This window comes from Crocodylus siamensis, chromosome 11 (assembly GCF_052110815.1).
Source record: "Crocodylus siamensis isolate JL-2025a chromosome 11, ASM5211081v1, whole genome shotgun sequence".
Taxonomy (NCBI): domain Eukaryota; kingdom Metazoa; phylum Chordata; order Crocodylia; family Crocodylidae; genus Crocodylus; species Crocodylus siamensis.
Window position 1 is genome coordinate 36,305,298 of NC_143405.1, and position 19,050 is coordinate 36,324,347.

The following is a 19,050-nucleotide window of genomic DNA, read 5'->3' on the forward strand; positions in this document are numbered from 1 at the left end:
TTTCACTTCAGCCATTTATTTTTGCAACAATCAGTTACAAACAACTTGAGTAACAACATATCTAGGTACAGTAAAGTTAAGAGAGACACCATATTTTCTTGCATACCACACCTTTTTCTCCAAAAATCATCCTCCCCAGATTGGAGTGCCTCCTAAGCAGGAAGCTAATTTTTCTGCTTAAGATAGAACCATCCTGCTTTAGTACCTGTTCCAAATACAACAGCCCTGCAGCAGCAGTGGCTTTCTTTTCAGGCAGTGGAGGGAAATCAGTTGACTTAATGGCCCATTGTTCTTCACTCTCCAAGTATTAACAGTAATCTTTCAGTTTTAATGGTCTAGATCAGGGGTTCCTAAAGTTTTTATGCTGCAGCCTGGCAAACCACAGCCCAGCAGTCACAGCAGACCACAGCCAGAATTTCTGACCAAAAGACAGGTAAGAATACACCCATCGCCTGGGCAGGGGGGTGGACCAAACCCTGCGCTGCCGCGGGCTGTGCAAAAGGAGCCGGGGCCTCTCTGCCCAGCTCTGGGGGGCAGCAGTTTGCTGGTCTGCGGCCACTTCTGGTCTGGCAGCTGACTCACTGCGGCCTGCTGCCAGGCCGCAGATGGAAAACCCCTGATCTAGATATTATACCAATCAAGCTAACCTTTCTTCTAGCAGTTTTGTTGTCTGGTAGCTATTGCTGGTCTCTTTCCTATTTCACAGCCTTTCAGACTCTTTAGCTCTGCCTCTGCTCTGTGCATACGTAACTCTGGAAAAATCTTTTTTTCCCCCTTACATTATTCCTTCCCGACAACAAGTTATGTATCTTACTCTGAGCCACGCTGTATATGCAAGAAAATACAATGCTTTACCAAAAGGAAGTAAAGAAATACTGCTGCCTATTAGTAACTTCAAAATTTTCTTCATAATCTGGTATCCCATATGGTTCAATTTTTAAATGTTTTACCCTTGAGAAACTACATGTTGCAACCAATGTAGAAGATAATGAGCATGTGACCAGTAATCCCAGTGCTGTCTTACTGTTGTTTTTTAATCACACATTAATGCACAAGTGCAAGTGTAGTTATACTAGAGGTCAGCAATATTTTTGGGTAGAGTGCCAAAAACACCCACAACCTTGACTTAGAAGATGTTGGCATGCCAGGGGCAGACAACATGTGGGCCATGAGGAGCCCAAGCCATGTTATGGCAGCATAGTCCTGGTCCCCTCCCCACCATCCCCCTCAAGGTACACATGCCAAGTAAAATGCTGCCTACCCTTGAGTTATAATTTTACTTGAAATAAATGTTATACTATAAGGTTAAATTTGCTACTTTAAATTACTATAGTTATGATCTTTTGCCTGAAAAAACAAAGTGCTGTATGGTGAATGCACACAGGAATATATTTGCTTTTCCATATTCTTCAGAAAATTAAGCAGTTCCAGAGTTTAAAATTTTGTGACACCCAGAGCATCTTCATTACACACCTTAGTGTCATTAAAATAATACAAATTAATATTTTTCATACATGCAGCAGGACATAGCTGTTTTCAAGCATGCCATGAATCTATATTTTGGCTTTGTTTGTATTTAATTCTGTGGTGGTTTTTAATTTAACAATTTGTCCTCCTCACAAGCATCATTTTCCTGATCAGAAATGTCAACAGTGTAGAAACAGTTTTCTGCTATCGCCTGGTAAAGAGTTATATACTTGGAAGCTTTCCTTGTCTGTGGGATCACAAATCTTTCCGTGAATTCATTTTTGCCCATTTGTTGCTTTCCCTGTGCAGCCAATACGCAGTTAATAAATGCCAGTGCATAGGTATAACAATTGTGGTTATGTTCATCATACCTATAAAAAAGATACTGGGTTATTTAAATGATAATTGCATGTGTAAGGCAGGTAATCATTTCTTAGATGAGAGGAAGAAGCACATATCCTTCAAAAGTTGTAAAATTCCCTTCATGCTGGTACTTAAGTGTGTGATGCCTGAAATAATTAGGTTCTCTAACTATGCTGAGATGTTGCATACTGTGGGTATCAAGATACAGGTACCAAAATCCCAAACCACACAATGACAAACTCTGATTTAAAAAATAATTAACTTAGTAAACCAATATTTTCTTAATTTGATATGTGTCAAGGGTATCCTGTTCAGCCAATGGTATCTCCTACAGCTGTGATGAAAAATGTCACCAACATATCTTGAATGCAGTGCTAATTCAGCTGCTGAACTAAGAATCATTTTTTTACCTGTGAAACTTCAGGTGGTAAATTCTACATGTGGCCAACCAGCAGAAATGCTCTTAAGCAAATAATAATATGGAGGTGGGGTACTATGCGGGGGGGGGGGGCGTGTAAAATACAACCCAAGTGGAAGCGAACTGTAGCCACCTGTTCTTTCATCTTGTAAGGTTTTCCACATTCTCCTATATGTTTCACAATAATTATGTATTTTAATAACTTACTCTTACACATACAGCACCACCTGGCTTTTCCTATCCTGCCCCAGACTTCCGCCATTTTGTCTTGATATTATCACTGCACAGACCTTTATAACCACCTCCCACCATCTTACTTGTACAGGAATCTACTCATCCTAACCTTGTGGCTGCTCTCCTTCCCTATGTATAGCTGACAGCTCCATGTTGTATGCTGTACTACCTATATCTTAGCAAAGAGATCTGTAAATGTGCAGGAGTTCCATGTAAATGCTGGGGACTTACAAAATACTTTTGCAATGTCCAGTCTTCAGCAGACCAGTAACATGGAATACCGAGTCTTGTTCAAAGTCTTCCACTTCAAAGCTCTTCTCCTTTTATGCTCATTATGTTTACAGTGACCTATGACTTTTGATTTGCTAAGCATGCTATTGCCAGAGTGTACTTCATTTATCACACCTAACTGTTTTTCTAAAGTGATTGTAAGCATATGCCAGAGTAACTGTCATCACTGCATTGCAAAACAACTGGAAGATCGTCTACAGTTTCTCACTGGAGACTTGCACTAATGCTAAAATGTCAGGGTTCATGTGCTTAGTGCCAGTTCAGCAAAGTGTGCGCTTAAATGCTTTGGTAAATCAGGACTATTATAGAGCTAACAAGAACTAATAAAAAAGATTTCCTTATTGCTTGAGCATAATTTTATAGACTTTAGTCTGCCATTACTCTGTTTATTACACAGATGATCCTGTAACTATCTCCTCATTATCTAATATGTTGTCAAATTACCTTTGCTGAGTATGAAGTATGGCTCAGTATTCAAGTGTACAGGTGAAAAGACAGAGCTGCCAATAATTTAAGGTGCCACTGGAAGGTCTCACTGATTCAACTCAGCTGCTACCAACTGTAGCTCCACTTATTTTTTTAAGTTAGCAGGATGCATTTACTTAATCCATTGCATCTAATTTTACACATTCTTCCAATAGCTATGAAGATATAATTCAGTGCTCCTATGCACAAAACTTAACTTAGATTAAACATCAATAGAGATTTAGAGTAGGTATGTTGTAGCCTCCTCTACATTCTCAGGCAACAAAATAACTATATGGACTTTACTAAAACACTACACAAGAGATTCTCTACCAAGTGTTTTATGGTCTTTAGACACAGAGCTGAGAAATCATGGCTTATTTAAAAAATAGGCTTAGAGCCAGTGGGTTGATTCTTAAATCACAGTTACTCATTGGAAGACATTTTTCACTTTTCCCTTGCTGCCCTCCTAACAATGAGGCCAGCAGCAATGATTCCTGGGATCTTAGCTGTACTTCTAAACTGAAAATCAGATACAGATTTCATTTCAGGTCTTAGAAAAGGATGCCTGAAATCAGATTTTTTTTTGTTGAAGTCCAAGATCCTTTATGACCGATAACATACTGTAGCCCTTAAACGGGGCCTGTTTATGAAAGAGAACTAAGCTCTCAGGTTATAAAACATAGTGGCTACAGAATGAAATGCTGTCTTTGGAATCAGGAAGATAAATCACAAACATTATCTATCTTAAACAAAACCAGCTGCTTATAGTTACTGCAGCAGTCAGCACAGAATTTGACAGAGCAGCAAAATACACATCACAGCTCTGATTCAAATAATGACAAGGTAGAACAACCATCAGAGCTATTTTCACAATTCACCCAGATGTTACAGAGGTTTTACACACCAATCTTAACAGCTTGAATTTGGCCAGGAACAATAACATTTTCATCAGCAGATGAATATATCTGCTTCAACTCGAGGTCAAGCCTTTGATTGTACACTTCTGAAAACTGGGAGGCAAAAGAAAGAACTAGAACAGACTTGGCCTAATCTCTGATGAGGATCAGAATGCAGAATTAAAACTGGTTCACTATATGCCTGATTTTTTTTTTTTTAATCCACAGAATCCAGCTAAATGATCCTAAAAATTGTAACTAAACCTGTATAGCTGAAAAGCTCCAACTGCTACTCTTAGTTTGAGTATGTATTCATAGTAGGTGCAAACATGTTTTGGGCAAGCTGATCACTTGCTTTCATGAACAGGGTATCTTGGAATTAAATATTCTTGAAGTATACAGAGAAAGCTGTGAAGTAGTTTTCTGGGGGAAAATGTAAATACCTAACCCTCTTCCCTCCATTATTCTGTTTGACATCAAATTATTTTCAAGAAGTAAGTGTGGAAACTTAACAAGTGCCAACGTTATTAAAAATCAATGGAAATTGTGCTCCTCAGGCAGGCACTTTGAGAATTCCATCATAAATCAAGTCCTTTTGGCTTCAGTCAAAATATGGGGAAAACTATGCATGTTGAAATACATGGCTGCATCAGCCAGAAACACAGTGATTCAAGTTGGGCTTAAAACTAACTCCCATTCACTTCAGGAGTCCACATGATTGGGTCCAAGCAGGCCATTTCATAAATTCACTTTATCCAATGCATGTGTAAAGCACTGGTCTTCTCAGTGAGTTTATTAATAAACTTGGTGATGTGGTGGTGTATATTCCAGCCTGGCCACATCTCTTGTTATGTCTGCATCTGACATCCGCCTCAATGGAAGCTAAAAGGAGAAATGACCCCACAATGATGGCCATGCCAGATTTGCTCAAAATGTTTTGGCAGAAAAAAAAGTATGGCATTACAAGCCAGCTGGAACTAGATGCAAGTCAGATTGAGCATTTTTTCCAATCCTCACCATTGACATGGAATAAGTCATCAAGATGTATGCTGCATACTCTTAGATTTCAGCATGATCAGGAATTTAGCTTCTAGAGCCAGGAGTACCCATGAGAAGTGAATCCCACCAGCTGTAGATTTGACTAGAGTTGTGAAGAATCGGGGCTTCCACAGTTAGCCACAGGTACTTCCAGAGCCCTGACTCAGGAGGATCTTACTGCTTCTGTACAAAATTCTTCTGTTGTTGGAGCAACTGGCTCTGATGTAAGGGCTCTGTGTTCCAGCAGGCATATCTATTCCTTTGGCCACTCCCTCAAAACATATCACTGTTTAACAAAGCTGTAGATTTTCAAGCTGCTAATTGTTTGAAAGGACCTTACAAACTGTTGCTATGTGATCCAAGTATATGAAACCAGCAGTGAGTCACAAACTTAGTACAATTCAATCCTAAATTAACTCTTTCACCTGTTAAAGTTATCTGCTGAACTTACATACCTGTGAGGAAGCCAGGCCTCTCCAGCAGAGAATTCTTCTAGGTACTTATCCCACTGTTGAAGCAGCCCATACATGCCTGGCTGTACTAGTGGGATACTAATGCATTGTTCCCACCCAAATTCAACTCTGTGAATGCCCGTTTCATTGTAATTGTATACAAGTCCTGGAAATACAAACAGCAACATGTTATTAGCAAGAGCTGGAGAATTAGAAGTAAAGTTACAGTTCTGCTAACAGAATGAAGCAGCTGCTTTCCATAATGGTACTTACTCCTCATTGCAATAGAGGAGTTACCAAAGCGTGTAAAACTGTCCTCTCACTCCCTCCCCCACCAAAAACATCATATTCTGTCCCACAACTAATCTGGACTATGAAAGTTCTTAGATGTTGTAATTTGAGTCTCAGTTGATTAAAGGGACAACAAGCAAAATTTATTTATTTATTTTTAAATAAGCTCTCAGAACATGCTGAGTAGTTTTTAATTTCAAAATAAACAATCCAGTGTTGTACCTGCAACACAAGTGCTGCCCCATTCTGTTAGTGCAAAATAATTCAGTGAAAGTGGGTTGGAAAGTGAAACTAATAATCTACTTTCATTGTCTAGACTGAGAAAAATGCAAAAGATGAACAACACATTAAATTCGATTTTTAAAATTCTATCAGATATAATCAAAAAGGTTGTTATAATCTGATAATGTCCTGTTAAGGAAAATGTATTTAAAGTGGCAGTAAAAATAACTGTAAAGCAAACATTTTCTAGTATGTCTTTCAAAGGCTGCCTACCTTGTTAGCATTTTGTCCTGAGAATAGACAAATAGGGCTGGGTTTGGTTTCCAACATGAGTTCCATTTTATTGGAATCTTAAAAGTTTAGGATTATAATGATAGGTGGTTTTGGTTTGGGGCTCTCTCTGGTCAGTGCTGAGATGTTCAGACAGAATCCCATGTTGAAACTCAACCTCAATTTCCTTTGACATTAGCAGAGCCCAGATTTCACTGTAGATCTCTGGTAGTAGAGCCAACAGGTTTGGAGAGGATGTTTTTCAACAGCAAATCTCAGACACCATGGAGCTATCCAATTAGTTAATGGAACTGGCTGGCTCCTAAATGAGCACTATTCAATCCTAACCCCTAAAGCACTGGTTCGTATCTTTTTTTGTACCAAGACCCATTTGTAAACATCAATGGCCAGTCCCAACCCAGTGCTCCTCACTCCCGACCTGCTGCCCTATCCCGTGTGTGGGGCAGAGGGGCCCAAGCAGCCCCTTGCAAGCTAGATCTCTGCCAGCCTGCAAGGGAAAAGCCATGGTTCCTCATGTTTTTCTCCTTTAAAGGAGAATCCATTTAAGTATGTGGATCCATTTTTAGAGTTTGTTCATGACCCTTTCATATATTCTTGTGACCCACTTTTGGGTCATGACCCACGTTGAGAAATGCCCTCAAGGAAGATCAAGAAGGTAGAGAGGAGTGAAAACAAACTTGTATATATAGTTTAAATCCCAGAAATGTACTGGAGATACACAAAGATGTTGCATATTTAAGGAGAGATTAATTACAAAACTCTTGTTACCATTAGTACTGGTTATTCCAACATGAAGATCAGATTTCCCATCATACTCTCTGAAAGAAAAATGGTATAAAGTTTTTATGACTGAAAAGACCTTCATGCAGGGGCTGCTTAGTCACGTTAAAAAATACTCTGAAAGGTCTCCTTCCCGAATTGCTGGTACTTTTGACTCCAGCTGAGACTAGAACGTGAGGGAGCATGGATGCAGACATCATTACACACATCGGATGAAATTTTTAATTTTCAGAAATGGCTGTTTAGATTTTGTACAAGTGTCATTTTCTTTTCACCCCAAACACCCCCCTGCTGGACCAGAACAACAGCACAGCAGGGCACAAGCAACAGGAGAGGGAGACCACAGGGGGCTGGGAAGGACAGGCCACGCTGTATGGGAGCTCCAAGGATGAAAAATTAATGCCCGGATTTCCCCTCTCTTACCACAAACCCACAGGACAAGAACTTCAATGAAAACTCAGCTTTTAACAGCAGTCCATGCGCGCATACAGTATATGCTCGCACTTCTCGTCCACTAAGGAGACAAACGGGCCAGGTACACAGGTCGCTACACACCCCGCACCCATTCTGTCAGATCGGGCTGCGCCCAAGCGACATTTCGCACCAACTGTTTTACAGAAGACAAAGCGCAGCAAGACCCGAACTGGGGACCAGGCGGGACACGCGCGCCTGAGAAAGGCCCGGGGCCGGAGCCGGCGAGGAAGGCCGAGCGGCGGAGCGCGGCCGTACCCCAGGAAGGTGCCGGCCGTGGGCCGCAGCAGGAAGGCGCAGCGCCGCGTGTGCCCGTTGACGAAGGGGCTGGGAACGCTGACTGGGGCCTGCTCCAGCCCGCGGTATAGGAGGCGGCGACCGCAGGCGGGGCAGCGCGCGGGCACGTGCGGGCCGAAGATGAGCTTCCCGCAGTGGCGGAACCGGACGACACCACCCGCCGGCTCCCAGGGCTGCATCGCGCCGGCGGTCAGCTGGGACCCGGCTCGCAGAGGGGGCGGGTGACGTCATGCAGACTGGCAGCCCGCCCGGCCAATAGCTGCGGGAGCGCGCGGTGACGGGTGCTGGTGTTCGGGCGCCACAGCTCCGTCGCAGGCCGGGTGGGAGCAGGCGCCTGCAGTTTGAGTCCGCCGAGTCGCACGTCCCGCCCCCACCAAGAGCGGCGCTCTGCCCCCGACCGCCTTGTCTCGATGGCTCCCACCCGCTCTCCCTGGCCCCGCCCCCCGCGCGGGGCGGCTCCGGTCCGGCGGGGAACAGAATCCCCCCGCGCCCATTCCCACCACGGCACCGTTCCGCGCGGCTCTGCCCCTCCCCCCGCGCGCGGCGGAACTGAGGGCTCAGGCGCGAGCGGGTCGGAGAACGGGAGCGAGGCCGGCCATGAGTACCAAGCAGGTGACCTGTAGGTGAGGCCGCGCTGCGGGGGCCGGGGCCGGGGACTGTGAGAGGGGCTCCTGCGGCCTCGGCCGGCGTGTGATGGCGCCCGTTTCCCGCCCGCAGGTACTACGTGCATGGCGTGTGTCGCCAGGGCAGCCGCTGCCTGTTCTCCCACGACCTGTCCGCGAGCCGCGCAGCCGCCGTCTGCCGCTTCTACCAGAAGGGACAGTGCGCCTACGGCGCGCGCTGCAGGTGAGAGCCCGCGGGGTCCCTCCACGGCCCGGCCCAGCCCGGCCCGGCCGAGGTGGGCGGGAGCAGTCAGGCCGGGCCGGGCCGAGCCGAGCTGTGCTCCGCGCTGCAGGGATTTCCGGCCTTCCGGGCCTTGCCGCCTGCCCCCTTGCCGCGCCGGGGGGTGGGGGTTAAGCCTCCCTCAGAGGCGCTGGTGTTAGCTGCAGCCCAGGCTGTGGATTTTGGCAGGGCTGTGCCAGTGCTCCTGCTGGGACCAAAGCCGGAGGTTCCTGGCCTTGAGCGGAGGGACAAGACCCGCTAGCCAGAGTGATACTATATTTGGGGTGAGGAAGGAATTTTACCCTGTGGTCAGATTGGCCAGAGCTCTGGGGGCTTTTGCCTTCCTCTGCAGCAGGGGCTCAGCCTCTACCCAGGGCCTCTTGAGCATATATTCACAGTATTTTGTGAATTCCTGCTGCTGCTGTGGTTCCCCTACTTTGCCTACAGCAAATCAGGTGTTTGGTGTGTTGTGTCAGGATTGAGGGTACTTTTACATAGAGTTTAGATTATGGTTTGTATGGGATGGTTTGGATAGGAATGATCCTGCCTCAAGTGGGGGTTGAACTAGGTGCCTCTGGAGGTCCCTTCAAGCCCTGCTTTTCTATGATTCAGTGACTTGCCATCTTAACTAATATTGCCAGAAGCAAAGAGGAACTGGAGCAAATGGTACACAGGTACATCACTGGGGGAATGCAGCCCCCATCTCATCTGAGCAGGTGCTATGAGAGGGGACCTCGTACAGGATGTTGGCAGGATTTTCGGTTCCCCCACCTTGGGAGGAACAGTTTCCCTGACTGCTGTCTAGACTAGTTTGGGGGACTGTTCTACACCTGCACGTAAAGCTTCATTGGCAGAATGTATGGGCAGGGGGGATATGAGAGTGATCCAGTCTGGACTGTCTATGTGGAGTCCAGTAGTTTCCCGAACAATCCTAATTATGCTTTCAACCAGAGCTTAGTCCTTGTACCACAAACTTTTACTTTGCTTTCTCTTTTTAGATATGATCATACCAGGCTTCCTGCTCCTAGTGGTACAGTGGGCGCTGCACCACCCAGCCTCTCTTTACCAGTGCTCCACAGCCCAAACCCTCCATCAGAGCATAGCACACCTGTAATCAAGAGCAAAACACGTGAACCTGGCAAGCGTGAAAAGAAAACATTAGTGCTGAGGGACAGAAGTGAGTTGAAATAGTTACCGTGCTTATTGATGCTGGTAGTTTTATTGCTTCCCTTCTTCTCCTTGTCTCTTTCGTTTATAGATGCCTAAGCAGAGGCAGTTACCTTTTGTAACATAATTCTGCAAATGCTTACATTTGTTAATTTTCTAGGGGAAAACTTTCCTTCTGCTCCATGCATTCCCCAAATGATTCTTCTGTGTCTCCATGTGGTCCTTTCCTGCCATCTTCCAAGAGCAAGGCATGAGTGGGGATTTGGGGTGGTGCCAGGGGATTAGCACTTGGAGGACTGACCCAGTATACTTGGGCACAAGTATTGGGGGAGTCCTGCATTGCCTAATGCTGCAGAACGGGGGTCAAGCTCCCGCTCTCAGCAGTCCTCTGTTCCTACATGCATACCCAGCTTGGTCTCCCCAGGTCCACTATAAATAAACCCTTCCCTTCTCCATATTGCTTTCACTATCCTTTGTGAGGCTGCAGTGCTGGGTTATCTTCCTTCTTCCTCTCTCAGCCCTGCACAGTTGCCCTACCCTGTCAGTGCCCCAGGCCACTTACTGCTCAGCCTGTCTTGGCGGGGTCTCTGGGCTGAACCTTGATGGATACTGAAGAAGTTGGGTGGCAGCTTCGGAACAGTGTGTGTGACCAGAACATAATCTGTCTGTCTCCTTTTCCTTTCAGCAATAAAATTCCAATAAAATTCCTTTTGGGAGTTCATGGTGAAAGTGTGACATAATGGCTGCTGACAGACATGGGAAAAAAACCCAGAAAACCATCACTTGACCAGAAGAGGAAGTGTGTTAGTTCAACTCAGCTCCCCAGTGTTTGTATGGACTGCACACTTCAGTGGGGCTTTTTGACATTTTTATCTAATTAACGGCTGATTTAATCAGCTATTAGAAAAAAGTACCAAAAAGCCCTGCTAAGGTGCATGATCTACAGACATTGGGCAAGCTGGGTCAAATTAATGCAGTGTTTCTTCTGGGCATGTGCTGCAGCGAGCTGAAAGTAAAGAGCTGGGGGGTTTTTTTCCAGGTCTTAAGCAGCCAATCTGTATGTACTGCATTTGAAATGTTATGCAAAATCAGAAGTTTCTAGTAATACCAGGTCTTTTATTTACAAAATATTATTCAGAGGGGAAATTTCCAAAAAGGGTCAGGGAAATCTGTTTTGGAGCAATTCTTTATGGGCACACAAATGCAGTAGGCCCCTGAATTGCCAAGAAAAGCAGTTGTGGAGAACACATTTATTCATTAATTTAGTTAAGGATCAGGAGGATTTTAGCCTTGCTTCAAGTGCAAATCTGAAAGCAGTTCAAAATGTGTATGTACCTGGTATTTTCAGGCTTTGCAGTATATAATTTTGATTGTAAAATGCTGCTGAGTTTAGGCATAGAAGGAGCTATATATGTGGATTCAGCTGGTGAGAGGACCATGGTTAAATGGAACCCTTTAATTCATCAGGTAGCCTTTATATTTAAGAGAGATTCCTTTGTGGCTTTTATGCCTTCATGATCATTCAATATATTGTGCTTTTTTCTTTTAAGATTTACGTGGTTTGAATGAAGAAAAGACGAGACTCGGTGCAGCAAGTGACCTGGCTTGTTGCAGTGACAAAACTGATGATCTGGAAATGAAGCCCCATTCATATCTAGAAGCTATTTGCACTGGGCTGGAAGATCCAATGCCTGGAAGTTCCGCTGCTGATGGACAGCAGCTGTGTCCCTATGCAGCTGCTGGGGCATGCCAGTTTGGTGACCAGTGCCCTTACCTCCATGGAGAGGTGTGTGAGATCTGTGGATTGCAAGTGCTTCATCCCTTCGATCAGGAGCAAAGGAAGGCTCATGAGACGGTAAAGATTAACAGTATTTTAAGATGACTCTTAAATACCATAAAATTCTTGTTTTAAAAGCCACAACCATTCATATATTTACAAGGAAACCATGGGGCATTTGAACTCAGATTTCAAATTTGCTAAGGCAGTGCTTGAGTTATAGCTGTTATAGTCTTGCCACCTGTTCAGCTTTGCCTGTATTGTGTGGCTTCTGTCATATAAGTATAACTTTTCTGCACACTTTTTCCATGGCTTTAACTACTAAATACAGTGTGAATTTTGAAAATGTAATTGAACAAGAACCACAAAACGTAAGTTAAATTGTTTGTAGTCTTATTGAGAGAGCCAAACTGGTGACTTCCTGTTTATACCATTAAATATATTTTGTTTTTACTGCATTTCAGCAGGGGGGTTTCATTGCCATCATACTGGAAACCCTGAACATTGAAATCCCAACTGCAGCATGTACTAGCATAAATTTCTATTGCTCTTTTAATTTAATTCTTTGTAAAAGTTGGACTGTCCTTCCTGTTTGATGCTTACAGTCACCTTTGGAAACTCCTAAACTATTTCTCCCAGACTGTGCTTGCCCAAGACAAGCGAGTGTTGCCCACAGCCACTGAAATGCTGCTGGATGGGTAACTTCCCATCATTACCAGTCTCGGTATTTAATCTAAGGAACGTTGGTCCATTTTGTAGCTGCTTTTTTGAGCTATCCAGTCGCAATCCAACTAAAACTGTAGGCTGTGTTCAGTTTACTTCTGTGTAGACCTCTGTAACTGCTACTGTCTAATTATGGTGGCACATAAGGTTCTCATCCCCTTGGGTATATGTATTTACATCAGTGTTAAAGATGAGGACTGAGGTGTGGAATAGAGATGAAGGCAAGTAAGTGGTGGGTACTGTGGGGGTGCACAGGGGAAGAGGATTGAGGAGGAGGACACCTAGGACCGGCGAAGGTTGGAGGGAGAAGGGGTAAGAGTGTAAGCAGTGAAATACAGGCCTTTTGGACCTGGAATCAAACTTGAGGTTCTTGGGTCTCGTAATTGCTCTGCCGATCTCAAATATTGTCAAATGTGTTAGCAGCATCTTTTCCCCCCTCTGCTGCTGGTCCATAATGGCCATCTTCTGTCAGGTTTTGGATGAACATATACTTGCAGCAGCTTCAAAAGGCAAGCAAGTGTTAATCTGCAACTGTTATGTATCCATGAGCCTTTAGTGATAAGTGGATGAATTCAGGTCAAAGCTGGAGTGGGTTTGCTACATTTATATTGTTCCAGGTTTAATACAGGGGTAACTGCTACAGGGTGCATCTGCACGAGACACTTACTGCAGATCTGACCAATGAGCTCCACAATAAAGCATACATGTGTTTGGCAGTACTATCCTAGGGCAGAGTTAATTAGTTTACTCCAGCTTAATAGCACCACAAGTACTGTCTTACAGCGGAGTTATTTACTTTACCACAACGCACGTGTAGATGCTGATCGGGGTTGGCTGGGTCATAAGAGTGCTGCAGCCTGGGGCTGCCTGCTGGCTAGCCCTACACCATAGCACCCTTGTGGCCCAGCCAGCCCTTAGCTGCACTGGAGCAGCCCCAGGTTGGCAGGCTGCCCCCCACCCCAGGCTCTGTGCCAGCCAGGGCTGCTCCATCCTGTTTCAACATGCTGTCATTTTTGGGTGCACATGTAAATTTTGTGCAAAAGAGCAATAAATTCTGGTGTGAATTGTACCAGAGTTTCTGTCAAATTAATTTCATGTGTAGATGAGCTCACAGTGTAACAGCAGCTGCATCTCTGAAGTAGCTAGTCTTCCTTCCCTTTTTAAGTTGGTGTCAGTGTACACGCTACCATCAGTTAACTTGGGTGGCAGAGGCTTGTGTGTTGCTCTGAAGGTTCTGTTCTGCTGATGAATCATGGGTGTCATTTTGGTAAGTGTTACAGAATTTAGGTTTTTCAGTGTTTGACTTTTAAAAAAAACCCCCAAAAAAACTGAATCCCAAAACCACATTAAAATCCAAGGTAAAATCCTATGTTCTCTTGAGTGCTAGAATAGTTAACGAAAGTTGTTTTCTGGCTGTTACATAGAAGTGTATGGACTAAGCCCTTTACAGAAATAGATGTACGTGTACTCATTTCTTTCTCCTCACAAGCCTGTTTCTAGTTTACAAGATACCAGCCCTGTACAAATGTGAAGTGATTTTTTTTTTTCTGTCCTGTTTTTGACAGATGTGCATGGCAGCTTTTGAACATGAGATGGAGAAGGCTTTTGCCTTCCAGGCAAGTCAGGATAAGGTATGCAGCATTTGCATGGAAGTGATATATGAGAAACCATCAGCCTCTGAACGGAGGTTTGGAATCCTTTCCAACTGCAGTCATACATACTGTCTGTCCTGCATCCGACAGTGGAGGTGTGCCAAACAGTTTGAGAATCCAATCATAAAGTAAGTGAAGTTCTAACTGGTCACTCTGTTCGCTTCTGCAAGTGACATGGTCCCTTCAGTAATCCTTTGAGAGAATAAATTTTATGATCCTACATTTAAAGGTAGCCTTATTTAGATTTGATTCAAGAAAATTCATATCCCAAGGGCCAGGGAGTTGCAGAACCTCAGATTCAGATGTCATTAGAGAAAATATGATTGGGCTGAATTGGCTTTCTTCAATGGAAACTTGAAATACTTTATTTGCATTTGAAATGTGTACTATTTTGGTCTGAAGTAGCTGTTTATGGCTAGGAAATGAGCTGTGTCAGTTGTTAATGTGGCACATACTTCTGTTTCAATTCATTTAAGATCCTGTCCAGAGTGCCGAGTTATATCGGAGTTTGTAATTCCCAGTGTATACTGGGTAGAAGACCAGAATAAGAAAAATGAGCTCATTGAAGCATTTAAGCAAGGAATGGGGTAAGTTTGCAAAATTATAAATTTTACGTATTTCTTAGATTAAAATGCTGCTATAAACCAGGATCTTTGATAGTCTCTCAACTATCTTTCTTGTATACTATACAAATAAAACTGGAAAAATATAAACCAATATTCATAGGTAATGAGAGCTGAGAGAACTTACATCTGACTCCAGTCCTCTCTGGGATAGTACCTACAATTTCAGTGGTAATTAGATAGACCCAGTGAAAAAAAAATCTTCTTCAAGACTCCAATATAGAAATTCTTCTAGCTTCCATTGGATCATTAATTCTTCAACTTTCAAAATGGGCTGTTGAGGCTATTTAGACTCAGTGGCTAAAACTGCACCCAACTGCCCTTTCCTATTGAATTGTTACAGCTGTCTGGAATATTGCAGTCTTATATCACTGGGCATGCAGGACGTTGCATTGCTGATCTGAACTTCAGGTTTCTCCTTTCTATTCTCTCTTCTGTAAAATGGAACAAAATGTTACAGGGTGGTTATAATTAGTTATTGTGTCATCTTTTGAAAATGTAATGGTTTTTACATATATTGTGATTTTGAACAATAAGACATGACTGGTGATGAAAACTGCTGAGGTGCGTGATGAACAGGGATCTGGGTTTTCCATTTCCCATGAGAAAATGAAGTAAACGTCAGATTTTTGTCTTTTACCAGAGGCAAATGTGGATTTCTCATTTTACCAGAGAAAACCATGGATATTTCTGTTTTGCAATGAGCTCCCTGGAGGCTGGCAGAGTTCCAGGCTGCAGGGAGCTGGGAGGGAGCGGGAGGAAGGCGGAAAGACAGGGGTGCCATGTGCATAGGCATGCATGTGGCCCCAAGCAGCCTGCAGAGCAGCTCTGGCAGGTAAGTGGGGGGGGGCCAAGGGCCCTGTAGGGAGAAGGCTGGGCAGGGCTGGGGCTGCTGCCCTAGTAGGTGGGGCTTGGGGCCCAGGACTGCAATGCGCGACTGTAGGTCCCCAGCAGGGAGCAGGATGGGGCTGTAGGTGGATCATCCAGGGGAGGGGAACGGCTGGTTCCCTGGTGCTGTGCACACTCCTGGGGGGCAGGGGAGATCCACATTCCCCAGATCTGTACCTGTGGCAGGCACAGCCTGCAGGCTTGAGCTCCTGTCCTGCTTCCCTCCCCCGGGGCCTCTGGAGCTGACGGACAGGACTCGGGACAGCGGGGCCATGCAGAGATTCCTCGCTGGTGTGAGCTCCATGTGCCCCCCCTGCTGCCCTCGTGACATGTCTTCAGTGCCTGCAGCTGCTTTGAGGAGTGCAGGGGGAAAGCGAGGACAGGGGGCTGCGGATCCGGTTCCATACCCCTGGCAGCTGGGAGTCCCTTCTGGCAGGGCTGGGGGGAGCAGGGGCTGTGGATGGGGGGCAAGGAGCATCAGCAAGGCTGTGGGGGCTGTGGGTAGGGAGTGAGGTACAGCAGCAGGACCAGAGGGGAGCTGTGGGAGGGCTTTTAATTTTAATTCCAGTTTTGGAGGCTTTTAGAAGAGAATTTGTGATTTCTTTATCTAGGAAAACCAGGATTCCTGGTGATGAAGGATAAATACTGTTACAGCAGTCTTCCAAAGCCCTCTTTGCCTGGGATGTGTTAATTTCCATACCCCCCTCAACTCCCAGTGGGAGAGTTGAAACATTGATATTTTCATCATTGTCCTTGTAAAGGGCAAGTGTAGGGGGAGAGGGAGTCATTCGGTGGTGGGCGTGGAGTTTTTTTGTGTGTGAGCTGGCAAGTTTTCCTGACCATTCTGGAAAGCTGTGCTGTTACTGCTTGAAATGCTTGTATTTCCTGAACTGGGTGAGCCCCATTAAGGAATGGATATGTTTACTTGGCACCATCAGCAAACCTATGACATCACTCAGCATTTTAGAAAGCACCTGGTCTCCGCAGCCATGTTATGTAGCAGAAAGGATAACTAAAAATAGATACTGCTCCATTGCTGTTAAGAGCTGAGTCATCCATTTGTGTTCTTCATATTTTGTTTCTTTTTCAGAGAAAAAGCATTCAAATGGTTACAATTAAACATTTTAGAACTAAAATACTCTTGCTACTTTAATATAACTCTTATACCCTCTCTTTGTGTCCTCACTGCCCTGCAGCTGTAAACCCTTTTGAGTTTAAGCTGACTTTGTGTTCCACACTGAAGCCATACAATTTTAAAATAGCCACAGTCTAAACAAAAGGCTGAGGTTATTATGAAGACAATTGGGGAGGCTTAATTAGGATGGTGCAGCCAGGGGGCTCTCTTGGCATTCCACATTTAGAAATACCTTGCAGGGAAGAATTAGAAAACAAAAAGAGGTTTCTATTAAGCACTCAGCTCAAATTAATGTGTGGTGCTGTATATAGAACTTGTGCCAAAAAGTTTTCTATAACCAGAACTACCAGCAGCTTGTTGAACTTGCTGATGTGGCACTTCATAGAATGAAAGAACTGCTTCATGAAGTGTTCATTAAAGAACCAGAGTTTAAGAGAACCCAGTGTAAGCTTGCTTGGACTACCTGTGCCAATTCTATGGGCTTCCTTTTTTCAAATGTATTTTTAAGGTGTCAGAATAAAAGGAAATCAAAAACTGGAGCTTCAGAATCCCCAAAATCTGATACTTACAAATGCCATCAAACTAAGATCAGAAAATGTAAGAGAATTCCTTAACAGAAAGTATTTGGATTTTATCCTCTTAGAAACTATTTTCTACTAAAAATATTTAGTTAAAGACTTACAGTAAGCTTGGTGTAGTAATAAAGGTTCATTTTAGATATGGATGAAAGCACCATCACTGCAACTCTGCCAACTTGATCTTGAATATCAAGTTTGATATTCAACTTTGATATATTATATACAGTACTTGGGTATATGAAGTAATTGAAGCCTTAATTTAGGAAGCGTTTTACATCCAGTGTTTGGTTTTAAAGCATATGATTTTTGTCATTCTTTTATTGAGTTCTAGATGGTAGCTTCTGTGTTTGCTTCAGCAAAATGCCTCAATTTGAATTCTGACTTGCATTTTCAAAGCACTGATCACTTTAGCACTGGAATGTCAAACATACCAGTTGCCCATGGTATACAAACAACAGGTTGGCCACTACTACTATAAATGGTTACATTAAACAGTTTGGAGTGAGAAATCTATGTCACGGAAATCACGTTAGTAGACTTCCTAGAGATGACCAATAAGTTTTTGAATTTGACTCATGGCCTTTTTTACAGGGAAGTAATTATTTTTTTCCAGAAAATACATTCAGTAAGCAAAAGTAGAAAAGCTTTTTAGAACTTGAATCAGCAGAGCTGACAGAAATATTTCTTTTGACAAATATATGTGTAGTTTCACAGAACTGTCCAGAAAGGACAGACTGGAATCCCTCTGTCTATGGTGGAGCTGAGGGGGTGAGAATGGGCCTCCAGACAGGCAGAGTTAAGGCTGGGGCTGATTCTTCATGAAGCGTGATTATTTTGCTGATTTGTTTCAAGGTGAGGGATGTCCTGTTGCTAGCCCTAGCAAAGGGGTGGGCAAAATACGGCCTGCGGCAGGTCTTTGTTTGGCCCAGGGCGGGTCCCTTGGTTCTGTCTGGCCTGGGCACCATCCAGCCATGTTGCATCCTGCTGCCCCGTGGGCACACAGCAGGTGCTGGGGCGGCTCTGCAGCTGGACTGCCTTTCTAGGCAGCCCAAATGGCAGTGTCTCCTTCTGGCTGTCACTGGTGGCCCCAAACCCCACAGTACCAGTGGGGACCCAAACTGGACAGCTCTGATCCTGCATGCCCTGCGCCTGCTCCAGACTCACTTGTCCAGGCTGAGCAGCAGTGGCACAGGACAGAAGCTGTTACTCAGTGAGGGGGGGGGAGTGGCCCCTCCCCCTCACTGCTGCTGGCCATTCCTTCTGCAGTTGCCAGGAGCCTGTACCCAGACTGCTCTGCACTGCCACTGCTGTCCCACTGGGCAGCTCAGAGGTGGCAGTGACAGTGGCATAGATGCAGAGCAGTTCAGTGCAGCATGGACTTCAAGCAGCTGCAGCAGGAATGTCAAGCATCAGCGAGGGAGAGGGGCCACTTTTCCTCCGTGCTGAGCAACAGCATCTTTCCCACACCGCTGCTGCTCAGCCTGCACAGGCGAGTCTGGAGCAGGAGCAGGGCCAGAGCTGTGCACTATGGGTTCCTGCTGGTACCATGGGACTGAGGCCAGTGGTGTCGGCGGCTGGAAGGAGCCGCTGCCACCTGGGCTGCCTAGGAAGGCAGTCCAGCTGCAGAGCTGCCCAGCCCTGCTGTG

General features: G+C 44.8%; 2 protein-coding genes across 3 annotated transcripts in view; one reads left to right on the forward strand and one right to left on the reverse strand.

The window, feature by feature from the left end:
- MKRN2OS (MKRN2 opposite strand) lies at positions 1–8,719 on the reverse strand. 2 transcript variants are annotated; one of them, XM_090021123.1, is made up of 4 exons: positions 8,597–8,719; positions 7,200–7,249; positions 5,631–5,793; positions 1–1,838 (listed from the first exon to the last, which is right to left on the reverse strand). In XM_090021123.1, exons 1-4 carry the CDS (start codon positions 8,707–8,709, stop codon positions 1,595–1,597), a joined length of 570 nt encoding a protein of 189 aa, XP_089877249.1. In that variant the 5' UTR covers positions 8,710–8,719; the 3' UTR covers positions 1–1,594. The 2 variants fall into 2 exon arrangements, with proteins under 2 accessions (XP_089877249.1, XP_089877248.1); XM_090021122.1 differs by lacking the exon at positions 8,597–8,719 and adding an exon at positions 7,941–8,344.
- The window catches only part of MKRN2 (makorin ring finger protein 2), a 23,406-nt gene continuing 12,795 nt past the window's right edge, over positions 8,440–19,050 (forward strand). The window contains exons 1-6 of the mRNA XM_090021121.1: positions 8,440–8,602; positions 8,697–8,825; positions 9,860–10,038; positions 11,579–11,883; positions 14,094–14,308; positions 14,657–14,767. Coding sequence (XP_089877247.1) covers positions 8,577–8,602; positions 8,697–8,825; positions 9,860–10,038; positions 11,579–11,883; positions 14,094–14,308; positions 14,657–14,767 — 965 coding nt within the window. The 5' untranslated portion in view covers positions 8,440–8,576. The remainder of the gene's footprint in view (positions 8,603–8,696; positions 8,826–9,859; positions 10,039–11,578; positions 11,884–14,093; positions 14,309–14,656; positions 14,768–19,050) is intronic.

What these genes read in the sequence shown, in the direction of transcription:
- MKRN2OS (XM_090021122.1), bottom strand. Translation starts at nt 8,158, where the DNA reads ATGCAGCCCTGGGAGCCGGCGGGTGGTGTCGTCCGGTTCCGCCACTGC. An exon ending in TGGAATAACCAGTACTAATG is followed by an intron (nt 5,794 to 7,199) that starts GTAACAAGAGTT and finishes TTGTATTTCCAG; the next exon opens with GACTTGTATACAATTACAAT. An exon ending in GAGGCCTGGCTTCCTCACAG is followed by an intron (nt 1,839 to 5,630) that starts GTATGTAAGTTC and finishes TCTTTTTTATAG; the next exon opens with GTATGATGAACATAACCACA.